Below are 13,657 nucleotides of genomic sequence, written 5' to 3'. Positions count from 1 at the left end.
AGCCTCGCCCCAAGCCTGAACCCTGACTACAGAGGTCACTGAGTAGGGGCGCCAGCCGGGTGACACGACGGGACTCATTTTTCAAGGCGGAAGAATACTAAAGTACCAAGGATGACAACTTTTACAAGAAGAGGAAAGTCCCCTCTACTTTGGACCCATTGGGGCTTTTTTCTTTTCCCGTAAAACTTTTGCTAACTACTTATGTGCGGTCAGCTCACTCGCGGCCGAGCAGGTCTGGGGTGAATGGCAGGCCGGTGAGGCTGGAGGGAGTGAAGGAGTCACTCGGGACCCTAGCCTCCGAGGGGATCGGCAGCTTCCGGTCCCTCAGAGGAGGGGCGCAGGGGTGTGCAGCCTCTCCCAGTGGTGTTGGGGTTGGAGGGGACTTGGTTCGCTGCCTCTCGGGAGACGGGTTGGGTTCCCTGATGTTCATCCCAAAATTCTGGTTCCCCACGCCCCCCAGCCCAGGTTCTTCGACAGCCGCGTGGCTGAGTCACGGGCGGGGCCGCGCTGGGGCACGTGGCGGTCTGCGCCCGCCATCCCTTGACCTCTGATCTGCGCGCCTCCCGCCGGGGGGTGGAAAAATCCTGCAGGGAGCGGCTGGAGATAAGAGGGGAGGGGCGGGACGGGGACGCGACCGCAGGTGGGGACCCTAGGGTGGAGGCTAGAAGGACGACCCCGAGGGGAGGGCCGACGGGGAGGAGCGCTCGAGAGCCGGCCGCCCGGTGAGTCACCCGCTCCAGCGTCGGCGAGTGAAAAGCGGAGACGCCCTGGGAAACCAGCCGGTCGGCCCGTCAGGCTTCCACGGAGCGCGGGGCAGGCCCCACACTAGCTCTAGACCTGCCAAGGCGGAGGGAGTTACCGAGTGCAGAGATTCTCATCCAGCTGTGCTGCAAATAGATGGACAGAGTGGCCACAGGCGTCCAAGAGCTTACAAAGGGTCATCCCCTTTTCCCGTCCATTCATTTTTTTTTTCCCATTCCTGATATAACACCATTCTTTGATAGACAAGGGTTGAACGCTGAAGCGCCCACAGTCGTTGGGGAAAAGGGCTCCTGACCACTTAGGCTTCACGCAGGGACATAAATGCTATCCCAGCAGTAGCTATCGGGCGCCAGGCCAGCGCTCAGTGCTGGTCTATATTCGTCTCCTGGCCTCTCATCGCTCATCACTGGCCAAGAGAGGCTAGGGTGGAGTGGTGCCGGGATGGCTGTTATGAGGACCCAAGAGGTGAAAGCGCTGGCCTTCTTTGGTCGAGGGGTGTCGACTTTAGACCAAAGAGCTTGCTCAGCACCGCTGATGCCTTCCCCCAACTGTGTGGCCTGCTCTGCCTGCAGAGTGAGTGGAGCACGTGTACACGGCAGTCTTGCAGGCCCTTTTCTAGGCCCCCTCCTCAGCCTGCAGGGCTCAGATTACCCCTGGCCTTTCTAAAAGGGCACTTGGTTCCTCTTTAACCTTTGCAAGACGGAATGTAAGTTTCAGAGGAAAGACCCTCCTATCAGAAGCCTCTCTCCTGCTTTCCCAAAGAGTGGACCTCAAAGTAGAGACTTTTATTGGGGGTACAGGAAGAAAATGCATAGGAGTAGTCATTAACTTTTGAGAAGGGGGTACATGCCCCAGGCCAGAGGCTTCTGCTTCAGGCTGTAGTGGGCACTTGGCTGCCTGCCCGGTGTGGAGGGGAGGAGGATGGAATGAGAGAGGCGGGGCTGGCTGGGGGACAGGGTGGCCTGGAAATAAATGCCCAGCCTGAGAGGGGGTGAGCTGACACTGTCCCAGCTGCTACCTAGAGGAGACACTCCACTCAGAGTCCCAAGGAAGACATCACAGGTTTGGTAAAACATCAGTTACACGGTGTGCAGTGGTGGGGTGGTGCTGGCTCGGGAAAAGTGAGGGGAATTTTGGCTTTTTTTTCCTAGGATTGAGGGTACTTGAAAGAGAGAGGCTAGAATTGGAGGGAGCAGAATTAAAGCAAATACTGAAGGGTACTGACAGAGGAGAGCAAGCTCTGAAGAGTGGGAAAGTGGATAAAGAAGTCACCATTGAGCCAGGCGGAGAATCTGGGGTCTAGGGGGATTTGGGACTGGGACAGTGAGAACCAGATCGGTTTGAGAGGTAGAAGGATGTAGCAAGCAGATTACTTAATCATAAAGGTACAAGAAGGTATAAGCTTGGTGAGGTATTCAGGGAATGGTGTCATCTGGGGAGTTATAAAGTCATGAGCGCTTGATTCTCCAATTGGGAGGGTGCAACAAGAGCTATTCTGAGTGGGGGGAGGGGACCAGCCTGCCTTCCTCTTTGGTCTGTGACCTTTTTATGGGGTATTTTTAGCTCCAGCACCTGCCTTCTTCGGGTGGAGAAGACTCTTAAAAGGGCAAGGGAGTTGTAGTTCCTTAAGGGATCAACTGTCCATGCTCGCTCTCTCGCTCGCTCACTCATTTCTCTTGTGGTGCAGCCATGGCCATGCAAAAAATCTTTGCCCGAGAAATCCTGGACTCCAGGGGAAACCCCACAGTGGAGGTGGACCTGCACACAGCCAAGGGTAACACAGGCTTGCTGAATTGGTTTGCCTCGACCTGACTGGCTCCTTCCCCAAGAGTTCTATGCCACATCCTGTCCTTTGCAAAGAAGTCAGAGGTTCCTTTCCCCAGACTTCTTTGCAGACCCTCTTTTCTTCCTGGTTCCAAAGCTGGGGGAAGCAGGAGTTTCTCTGTATTTGCTCCTCTTCCTGGGTCCAGGGAGGTGACCCCAGGCCTTTGTTGGTGGACTCCTTCTGATCTGCCAGTTCCTCCTGCCCAGGTCGGTTCCGAGCAGCTGTACCCAGTGGAGCGTCCACAGGTATCTATGAAGCACTGGAACTACGAGATGGAGACAAATCACGATACTTGGGGAAAGGTGAGCAAAGACTAACTCAGCATGGAAGGACCCTGTGTGGACTGACTCAAGGACGGGGAGCGAGGACCGGAACCCAAAGCCAAGAGCCCCTCATGGGATGAGGCCTAACCCACTTAGAAATCTGAACCCGGCCGGGCAGTGGTGGCGCACGCCTTTAATCCCAGCACTTGGGAGGCAGAGGCAGGCAGATTTCTGAGTTCCAAGGCCAGCCTGGTCTACAGAGTGAGTTCCAGGACAGCCAGGGCTACACAGAGAAACCCTGTCTCGAAAACCAAAAACCAAAACAAAACAAAACAAAACAAAAGACAAACAAACAAAAGAAATCTGAACCCATTCTCTGGCCTCCAGGAGTGCTGAAGGCTGTGGAACACATCAACAAGACTCTAGGTCCTGCTCTGCTGGAAAAGGCAAGTGGAGGAGCCAGCTCCTCCTTCCCTCCTCCCTGTGACCCCGTGCCTTCCCTCAGGTAGTCCCACTCCCAGTATTCTCGATTATGCTTCATCCTGCACGTTACCTGACTGACTCCTGAGAAATCCAACCTCTGTCTCTTCCAGAAACTAAGTGTTGTGGATCAAGAAAAAGTTGACAAATTTATGATCGAGCTGGACGGGACTGAGAATAAGTGTGAGTGAGGTGCCCGAAGTGGAAGGGTGTAGCATGCAGCAAAGGGTGGAAGAGAAACCACTGACAGCTGGCTGGGCTCTTTCTGTCCCACATCTTGGGGCACACCGTAGCAGAGTAGGCTTTTATTCATTCCACAGGCATTTCCTGATGCCTGGCTTCTGCCAGGCCTGGCAGGCTAGCAGTAGACACATGTGAAACTCTTGGCCCAGGGGGGTGAACTTCCAGAGATCCACAGGCCAGGAAAGAGAGATGAGTTAACAAAATCTTAATGTCAAGTGATTTAGAAAGCTTCTTCCTCGGGTGACCAGAGGGAATGTTCAAGGAATTAAACCCCAGACCTGTAAGAGCTCTCATCTTTTCTCCCTGCTTGCCTCCCTCCAGCCAAGTTTGGGGCCAATGCCATCCTGGGTGTGTCCCTGGCCGTTTGTAAGGCTGGAGCAGCTGAGAAAGGGGTCCCTCTTTACCGCCACATCGCAGATCTTGCAGGGAATCCTGACCTCGTGCTTCCTGTGCCTGTGAGTGGTTGTGCTGAGTCTGTATGACAGCTGCACCTCCCAGCTAGGAATGTTTGAGCAACCCTCCCCCCGGACCCCCCAGAAAATCTACCTTCTCAGATCCTGCTCCAAAGAAGCATTTCCTGAAATGAAATCTTTCCTGCTGTGCTCCAGCCCCTCCTTTTTTCCCACCATCTAAAGCTAAGCCTCTTGAGGCTTCCTTCCCTTGCCAGGTCCCTTCCTTTATATTCCAGGCTCAGGCCAGCTACTCAGACCTCATTCCATCCCCTGTCTCATTCTTGCAGTCGGATTTGAAATTGTTTTCAGGGCAAAGATCTCAGTATGTCTTTGTATCCTCTGAGACTATTTAAGATACCACCCTCTCTTAATTGTAGCCCCTTGAATTTTGTAGTGTGCAGAAAGAGCCCCAAGTGTGCAAGGTCCGGGGTAAATGTGTGCTACGACATGAACCAGCCTTGTCAAAGACCCCAGGGCCTCAGACCCATCGAGGAATGGCAAAGACTTCCCCTAGGCTAAGATTCAGAGGCATGATGCCTTCCTCCTTCCTCGATGACCAAGTGCAAGTATTGAGAGTGTGTGCATAACATGTCTACCATGGCGCCTTCCCCTTTAGATATTTACAGTCTGAAGACTGCTCCTCTACAAAGCCTGCTCTTACCAAGATCCCCTAAACCTGTTCCTGTGGTCCAGCTGTATACCATAACCCCCACCTCCTTGTTTCTATGTATGCAGTAACCCTCTTCTCTGTTCAGCTCTAATAATAAACACACTGGGCTCTGTATAGTAAACATATTTAGCTTCTGGAGTGCTGAGGGTTTTCCATCAGAGAGCCCACTCTGTCTGGTCCCCAGCTTTTCTGTCTGTGTCTTTTCTTCATTCCCTTGCTGCCCCAGTCACTTCCATCCTTGGAGCCCTGCCTGGGCAGGACAGAACTTAATAATAATGTTACCACTTACTGTTACTAGGAAGAATATGTTAAGATTCTGGAGATAGCTACTGGGTTCCGACCCCGGCCTTTTCCATTTCTAGTTGTGTGATCTCAGGCAGGTTATTTAACCTCGATGTCTCACTTTTTTCATTTGTAAAGAAGAGAGTGTACAGTTAATAGAGGTGTTTTGAGAGTGAAACAAGCCCATTCATTTAGAATGCAATAAAATTCTTCCTTGTCATATGTATATTTGATTTCTCTTAATTGTCAGAACTGTAGGGAAGCAAGCATTATTACCATTTTGTAGGAAGACGAAAGGCTCTTAGGAATACCATGATGCATCCTAGACCATTGAGCAGGGAGCAGAGTACAGCTTCCACCTCCACTTCCCTCTCACCCGTGACCCCTATGCCACCCAGCTCTGAGCACCAACTTCTGTGTCCCAGGCCTTCAATGTGATCAACGGGGGCTCTCATGCTGGAAACAAGCTGGCCATGCAGGAGTTCATGATTCTGCCGGTGGGAGCCAGCTCTTTCAAGGAAGCCATGCGCATTGGCGCTGAGGTCTACCACCACCTGAAGGGGGTCATCAAGGCCAAGTATGGGAAGGATGCCACCAATGTGGGTGACGAGGGTGGCTTTGCACCCAACATCCTGGAGAACAATGAGGGTCAGTGCTGAACATCCTGGGGCATAGACTGCCTGAGTGCCCCTGAGGTAGGGGGAAAGAGAGGCTGCAGATACAGGATACTGGAGTCTCAGGTCATCTCTTGCTCCTCTCCTAGCCCTGGAGCTGCTGAAGACAGCCATTCAGGCAGCAGGGTACCCAGACAAGGTGGTGATTGGCATGGACGTGGCAGCATCTGAATTCTATCGCAATGGGAAGTATGATCTGGACTTCAAGTCACCTGATGATCCTGCGAGGCACATCAGTGGGGAGAAGCTTGGGGAGCTGTACAAGAACTTCATCAAGAACTATCCTGGTGAGATTTCCGGGTGCTTTTCCCCTGTCTGTCTTCTGCGGTTACCAAACATAGGTTTTAGTATTTGCCTCTGTCAAGATTCTGGTCCTTTCCATCCCTAGCTCATTCATAGCTACGTTTAACCCCTGCTGCCTGTCATCCCTCCATCCAGCCCAGCTCTAACCCCATCTATGCTCCCAACTCCCTACCAGTGGTCTCCATTGAAGACCCCTTTGACCAGGATGACTGGGCAACATGGACCTCGTTCCTCTCTGGGGTGGACATCCAGATTGTGGGAGATGACCTTACAGTCACCAACCCCAAGAGGATCGCTCAGGCTGTTGAGAAGAAGGCCTGCAATTGCCTGCTACTGAAGGTCAACCAGATCGGCTCGGTGACGGAATCCATCCAGGCGTGAGTGCCTCCTGCCTCGGTTCTCCGTGGCCACCCTCAGCTCCAGCTCCAGCCACTGCTGTCGCCCTTGCCATGAGTGCCTTTCCTTGGGCACCTGACCTACTCAAGCCTCTTAACCCCAAGGCTATGCCTCTCAGCTTGTTTCTAAGACTTTTGCCATTGTGGCTCTGCCATGTCCCTTAACCTCCCTCCTGTGTTGTGTCCTTCTTGCCATCTTCTGACCACCCTAATCCAAGATCAGAAATCTCTACTTCCCAAAGCACTTAGTCACTGCCCAAAACAAAGGGAGAGTTCTACCTTGCCTGTCCCTGGCTTTCTTATTGAGGTGGTCACATAAGGCCTCATCAAATGTCCTTCCCGCACAGCTGCAAACTGGCACAGTCTAATGGCTGGGGAGTGATGGTGAGCCACCGCTCTGGGGAGACTGAAGACACTTTCATTGCTGACCTTGTGGTGGGACTCTGCACAGGACAGGTACTTAGGGCTTCCCTCCACTGAGTGTCTAACCAAGTTTCCTTAGTCACCTTGGTATCTATCACTTGGGTCACCTATGTTGGATACCACTACAGCTTGCTCTTTTGGGGCCCAAAAGAGCCTAACCCCTCCAAACCCTTTTCCCACTTCAGATCAAGACTGGTGCTCCCTGCCGTTCAGAGCGTCTGGCCAAATACAACCAGCTTATGAGGTATAGTTTGTACAGAGGCCTAGGCGGTGGAGCAAGGAAGGCGCTCCTAGGTTAGAAGGTGGTAGCTCTGATTTTTTTGTATTGTAGGATTGAAGAGGCTCTTGGGGACAAAGCTGTCTTTGCTGGACGAAAGTTCCGTAATCCAAAGGCCAAGTGAGAAGCTGGAGACTCCAGGATTTCACAGGACAGACACAGGCCTTCAAGCCCTTCTCCCAGAAATAAACACTGCCAAACAAGACCATGGTGTGCTCCTTGGAAGGAAGGAGGGAATGGATGGCGAGCTTGCCAGGAAGGACAGGGGGTAGACAGGTAGCAGGGAAGAAGGCAGAGACTATCATGTGACCTGCTGTGACAAGGAAGTAAGGGATTTGAAAGCTCCGTGGATATAGAACAGAGAATTTCAAAGTTTGGAATGAAGCTAGAGAAAGCAAACACTGTCTGTGAGAAGGAGCTGGAGGAATGGAAGGCTGAAGCAGCTCCTGAGCAGGCAGCTGCAGATGCAGAGGGGCCGAGGGGCCTGGTGCTCCCAGCAGTCAAGGGATCTGGATCAGGCTGCAGCCAGACTGAGTGCTTCTCAAGGATTAAAGGATAATGAGATCATTTAGCACTTCAGTGGAGCTTGTGAGGGTCTGAAGTGTTCAAATACTTGACATTATTAACCCACATAAGCTTTGAAACAGTCCTATCAGAGATTTACCATTCTTATCCCCCTTTTATACACCAGGAAACCAAGGCACAATGAGTTGAACATAACCTTATTCAACACAGCAGAGTTGGCAACTGGTAAAGCCAGGATACAAAGACTGGCTTCAGCCTTAAAAATACTATATCTTAGCTGGGTGTGGTGGCTTAACATCTGTAATCTTAGGCCTTGGGAGATGGGGATGAGATAGCAAGTGTCAAGGCAGCTTGGGCTGTATGCATAGTAAGGCCTGTCTCAAAATCCCAAGCTTAGGGGACTTCAGTGGTTAGTGGCATCTGTTGCTCTTACAACAAGCACCAGGCTTCAGTTCCCAGCACTGACCCGGCAGCTCACAACTATTGGTAACTCCAGTTCTAGGGACTCCGGTGCCCTCTTCTGAGCACCAGGGGCACCAGGGGCACATGGAACAAATCCTTACATACAGGTAAAACATCCACACACATATATCTAGAAAAAGGAACGTCATGCTGGCTTCGTGGCGATTGCCCAGTAGTCATGAAGCCCCGAGTTCAATCGCTAGCACCACAAAAATAAAAAAATGTTAGTGTCACAGTAACAATGCTAATAATTGGCCATCTTTAACTTAAACAAACGGCAACTTTATACTGTTCAACCTAATTATTCTTTTCTCTGCCAACAGAGGTAATATGCAGAATTCTCTCTCCCTCTCCCTCCTTTTTCTTTTTTTAAACAAGGTTTCTCTGTGTAGCCCTGGCTGTCCTGGAGTTTTCTCTGTAGATCATGCTGCCTCAAACTCACAGAGATCTGCCTGGCTTTGCCTCCCAAGTGCTAGGATTAAAGGCATGTGCCACCACTGGCTTAGTATCTACATTCTATGTACAAGTCAGAACACTGGGTCAAACAGTGTTTATTCAATGTAAAGTAAGCCCAGGCCCATGGGGAAGAAAGTTCCAAGGGTAATAGAGAATAATACAGATTAAATACCCACTCACACATTTACACACACACACACACACACACACACACACACAAACCATACATCCAAACTCCAGCAGTAATAAACACCTGCTTCTCCTCTAGCCTGAGTGGCAGCTGGCAGGGCCTCATAGTTTAGAAATGGGGCCCCAGGATGGGTCCTGATAGCAGCAGCCTTGTCCCTCCATGCCCCTGCCTTGCTGGAGGTCAAAGCAAGGTGGGTGGGATGCCTAGGAGGTAGTTGGCAACTCTTCCCCACTCTGCCGCAGACGTTTCTTGGCTCTGATCTCATTCATGGCCTCTTCTATGGAGCGTGTGTCCCGCTTGTTGGCCACAGGCACTGGCAGCAGAGGAGAGAGTGGCAAGATCTCAGTCTCTGCTCCCCTCCCCCAAACTATGTTCTTCCCCCATGCCTCCCACAGCTCCTGCCATGGCTCACCACAGCCATAGGTCTTGTTGGCCTGTAGCATGTGGGCTGCATCTTTGGCTGCTCCTTTGCCAATAAGGTGGCTATATTTGTCCTTGTAGTCACTGGCAGGACTCACAACTGCAGGTCCCTGCTGAGCTGCCTCCTCCTCCTGCTTCTGAGCTAGCTCCTAAGGACACAGAGGTGGGGTACCTGTGCTCAAGGCCCGGACCCCAGCTGGCCTCTTCCAGGTGATGGTTATGGGCTCCAGGGCCTGCCAGGAACAGCTCACCTTTAGCTTCCGCTTCTCCTCAGCCTTCTGGGGGTCCCACTCCTCTCCATGACGGTAGGAGTCTAGCTCTTCATCTGAGGGTGCAAACTCCTGCAGATGAAGAGAAAGGTAGAGTCAAAGTCCAAATATATGAGGGATGCCATTCCCTCTGGTGCAGGGATAGGCTGAGGAGGAGGGAGGGGCCAGGCTTTTTACCTTTTTGAAGATCATGACATAGCGACAGTCATCATCTTCTCCAAAGGAGAAGGATGTGAGGCCAGCCACCTCTACCACATCATGTCTGCAAAGAGAAGGCAGGAGAGTACATGAGCCAGGAGGAGTCTAGTCCACATTGGCTCGTTCATGCCCCTTTGTCGTTCATTCCTTGCCTCCCCAAGCCCAGAGACACTCACAGTATGCTCCTCTCTATCTTATTCATGGGCTGAAACTTTTTCTTGATCTGTCCACTGTCCTGGATGAAATCAGACACTTCTTTCTCCATCTTAGGAGAAACAAAAGGGGGAGGACATGAGATGACAGCTCCACTTAATCTCCTGGGCCAATGGGTGCCCTTTTTATACCTCCCACCACTTTCCCGGCTCCCGGGCCATGGGCTTTTAGTTCCACCATCTGGAGGCACTGTCAGTACTGCCAAGTCCTCAACCTTCCAACTCTTACTGCAAATCCTTCCAGAAGCTGCCTGTGACCTCTCCAGTTGTTCTCACCCTTTTACGAAACTCCACTTTTTGCTGTTTGTCTTGTTCTTGTAGTTTCTTCAGGCGAGCAGCCTGTTCTAGGGGTAAGAAAGGACGGCATGAGGCCAGGGCTGATGCATGGGTAGTGAGCTGGTCAGGTTAAAAGATTTTTGATAACCACTGGGAAGCACTGTGCTTGAACAGCAGGGTTACTGTTCATTCACCAAGGATTCCCTGATGTTTACTCTGTAACACAACCTGACACTGTGCTAAGATCCAGAGTACCAAGATGGCAGAAACAAAGGCAGAATCACACACCCAACTTACCAACTCTACCAGACCGTCAATTAACATTCACTTAATGCCCACAGTATATATACACTGACTACCGGGGAATGATTTATCTTTATATCTCTATATATAAAATTATTATTTTGGAGACAGCATCTCAGTATATAGTTGTGGCTGGCCTGGAACTCATTCTGTAGACCAGGCTAGACTCAAAATCAGGTAGTAAGCCACGAGGAGCAAGCCAATAGGTAGCACATCACTGCTTGAGTTCCTGTCTGACTTCCTTTGATGACGGACTGTGATGTGAAACTGTAAACTGACATAACCCTTGCCTTCTCACGTTGCTTTTGGTCAAGTTGTATTTTATCACAGCAGCAGAAACTCTAAGACAGAAATTGGTAACGGAGAGTGGACTATTGTTGTGACAGGTCTGACCATGTTGGGTTTGCTTGGGGGTGGGGCTGAAGAAATTTGGAACTTTGGTCTAGAAAGCCCATTGGGGGGTGGGGGGGCTGGAGAGATGGCTCAGGGGTTAAGAGCACTGACTGCTCTTCCAGAGGTCCTGAGTTCAATTCCCAGCAACCACATGGTGGCTCACAACCATCTATAATGGGATCTGATGCCCTTTTCTGGCCTGCAGGCATGCATGTAGGCAGAATGCTGTATAAATAATAAATAAATAAATTTTTAAAAATTAAAAAAAAAAAGGAAGCCCATTGAGTGCTTTCAGTCATGTGCTTTCTCATAGTAACAGGAACCCCAAGACATCCTCTTCTCTGGGGATACAAGTGTCCAAAGTTAGCCATAATGACCTCTTCTCTCTTACTAAATGCTCCTCCCCTTTTTTAGATCCTGCCTTTGTGCCAGATCATCCCCTCTGCCCTTGGGGACAGATGCAACCCCAGGGAATATACCTAGACATGAGATCTGGCACTGACCTGCAACCCCAACCATAAGCAGTACCTGGCTGCCTGCCCTCCCTCCCTCCCCCAGCTTTGAGACTTCCAGGCTGACCTGAAACTCACTATGGAGTCCACACTGGCCTCAGACTTACAGATATGCTAGCCTAGGATTGACTGATGTATTGAGGATTGAACCTAGGGCCTTCCACATGCTAAGTAAGTGTTTCACCACTGAGAAACACTCCCAGCTTTCAGACTACCTTTTTTCCTTAGATTTATTTTTATTATCATAATTATGCATATGTGTATGAGTATGAATCCACATGCCCACGGAGATCAAAGGTGTCAGATTCCGCCCAGGAGCTGGGGTTACACGAAGTTGTAAGCAACCTGATGTGGGTTCTGTGACTCTAACTCAGGTCCTAATCACTGAGCCATTTCTCCAGCTCGCTCAGCTGCTTTTAACCCGGTTCCTTACCCTGCCTGTCTTTTCCCATGGTAGGTGTTTGCTGCCTCTTGTGATTTGTACATAGGCATCTTCTTCCTGTTCCTCAGCTCCGAATGTCCCTCCCCTGGCTTTTGGTAGTTCAAAATCCTAGGTCCACTTCTTCCACAGGACTGAGTCCCCAAAGTGGCACTGAACTCTTCCTACTATCTGGTCACTCCATGCACATGTTGTTCCTTCTCTCTGGAATGTTCTTCCTCCTCTTGCAAACACTGAATCCTCACCATGAGTCAAGATTTCCTCTAGGCTATACTGCTAAAGACGTGTGGGGTTTTTTGTTTTGTTTTTTAAATTTTGTTCCTATAATAGAGGCTCTTGTCTGTCTGATTTCACCTTTCATTGTTTTCTAATTGCTTTTTCAATCTTTTCTGTATCTTGGGAGGCAGTAAAAGAACATTAAGGCTACGAAGTCACATCTGGGTTCCAAATTCAGCTTGGTAACCCGAGACCCGAGGCAAGTGGCTAAAGCCTCCAATTCTGAGAGCCGATGTGAGCACTCCTATTACTCATCTGAACATTAAGTAACTCACACTCCTGTTTCCTATTAAGCTCTGCTTTCCTATAGCTTTCAAACAGACTTCACTCCCTTTACTGAATTACCTATTCTTTGTTGCTCAGCTCATTTCAGACAAGCCTAGGACTCCCAATTAATCTCTCCTACACACGAATTTCTTTCAAAGTACTTAATTGGTTATTAAAATTCTGTGTGATCATAATAAACGTTCCAGACACGGTCTGTAATCTCCTTGATGAGCACCTCTGGCTCCACAAGTTTTGTAAATAAGGGACTACAGGTATTTAACAGTCTTTGAACATTCTGAAAGCATGCTGTCTTGCCTCCTTTGGGCAGATGGGGAGTAGGTGCCGGATATGAGACTTGTCCACGATAAAGGCTCACATGGTTGGGAGGTGGGTGCACCTAAACTGTCCTTCCTATAGGGTCCTTCACATGCGCTCTGAACCAACACTGAGTAGGCCTCTTCGGGCCGCACCCTACTCTGGCTGCCAAACTCCAGCGAGCTTTCTGGTTAGCTACTCAGCGCGGGGGCTGGGGGGAGAGATGGCGAATCGGAGCCTTCGGGGCATTCTCATCTCTCCAATCAACATCACGATCTAGTTGGGCAGCACAGGAATTTAAGGCTATAGTTAGGAAAGGGCTGTTGAAGGTATGAGGGACTGGGTTAACTCAAGGAGGGGCATACATAGGAGGATCCAGCCAACCAATGGGAGGAGCTGAGGTTGAGGTCGGTCTGAAGAGGCAACACTTTAAAGGTAGAGCTTTTGGTTGAGCTAGCCAATAGAAGGGAACAGACGGGTGGATGGGCGCGCCTTAAACCCAATCGTAATAGAACTGGAGTTACACGGCTGGATACGACATCCTCCAATCGGAAAAAGGCATCCTACTAATCAGCGCTCACCAACAGCAGACAGGCAGGCCCGTTGACCAATCGCAAACGAGGACTGCAAAAGGCCAGGATAGGAAGAAGAGTCAGGAGGCAGGAGACAAGCTGAGGTAGCCAATCATTGTTTGCAAAGAACAGCGGGCGGACTGACAGGCCTTTTAGGGACTCTGAGGGTCTCAGAAGTGGCCTGTGGGGGTGTCTTTTAGGGTAGGAGGTGGCATTATTCAAAGAGGGGAGAGTGTGGTCCCAAGAATCTGGCGAAGATACGCGGTTGTGAATTTGGGATCCTCACCTCGGGCCTTGCGCCGACTCTCCTGGTCACCGAGGCTGGGTGGCTTCTCCATGGAGCTCAGGATGGAGCCCAGTAGGTCCGCCATCTTGGGAATGAGTGAGAGGGGGCGGTGCGTCTTAAAGGGAAGGGCGAAACGCCTTTAAGGCCGGAAACACGTCGGAAGCGGAAAAACCGCGCTGCTCCGCCCCGCTTAAGGCGTGAGCCGAGGCCAGCGACTTGCGTGGCGATCTTCCCGCC

The 13,657-nt window shown here is 50.7% G+C and overlaps 2 protein-coding genes across 4 annotated transcripts; one reads left to right on the top strand and one right to left on the bottom strand.

Moving 5' to 3' along the window:
* The first annotated feature begins 700 nt into the window (after window positions 1-700).
* Window positions 701-7,254, top strand: LOC117702263 (beta-enolase). Of its 3 annotated transcripts, none has more exons than XM_076706414.1 (12): window positions 701-722; window positions 2,450-2,536; window positions 2,794-2,889; window positions 3,238-3,296; window positions 3,444-3,513; window positions 3,895-4,028; window positions 5,403-5,625; window positions 5,741-5,938; window positions 6,130-6,331; window positions 6,697-6,805; window positions 6,958-7,016; window positions 7,104-7,254. In XM_076706414.1, the coding sequence occupies exons 2-12, from the start codon at window positions 2,452-2,454 to the stop codon at window positions 7,171-7,173; spliced, it is 1,305 nt and encodes a 434-aa protein (XP_076562529.1). In that variant the 5' UTR covers window positions 701-722; window positions 2,450-2,451; the 3' UTR covers window positions 7,174-7,254. The 3 variants fall into 3 exon arrangements, with proteins under 3 accessions (XP_076562529.1, XP_034349383.1, XP_034349384.1); XM_034493492.2 differs by lacking the exon at window positions 701-722 and adding an exon at window positions 1,667-1,824; XM_034493493.2 differs by lacking the exon at window positions 701-722 and adding an exon at window positions 1,698-1,829.
* A 1,481-nt stretch (window positions 7,255-8,735) lies between these two features.
* LOC117702261 (sperm-associated antigen 7) lies at window positions 8,736-13,655 on the bottom strand. Its single transcript, XM_034493491.2, has 7 exons — window positions 13,421-13,655; window positions 10,058-10,125; window positions 9,746-9,834; window positions 9,549-9,633; window positions 9,354-9,443; window positions 9,095-9,251; window positions 8,736-8,995 (listed from the first exon to the last, which is right to left on the bottom strand). The coding sequence occupies exons 1-7, from the start codon at window positions 13,503-13,505 to the stop codon at window positions 8,886-8,888; spliced, it is 684 nt and encodes a 227-aa protein (XP_034349382.1). The 5' UTR covers window positions 13,506-13,655; the 3' UTR covers window positions 8,736-8,885.
* Window positions 13,656-13,657: the final 2 nt, after the last annotated feature.

Source organism: Arvicanthis niloticus, unplaced genomic scaffold, assembly GCF_011762505.2.
Source record: "Arvicanthis niloticus isolate mArvNil1 unplaced genomic scaffold, mArvNil1.pat.X pat_scaffold_631_arrow_ctg1, whole genome shotgun sequence".
Lineage (NCBI taxonomy): Eukaryota > Metazoa > Chordata > Mammalia > Rodentia > Muridae > Arvicanthis > Arvicanthis niloticus.
The sequence above is the reverse complement of the archived record's forward strand: the minus strand, read 5'-3'. Positions and strand labels throughout refer to the sequence as shown.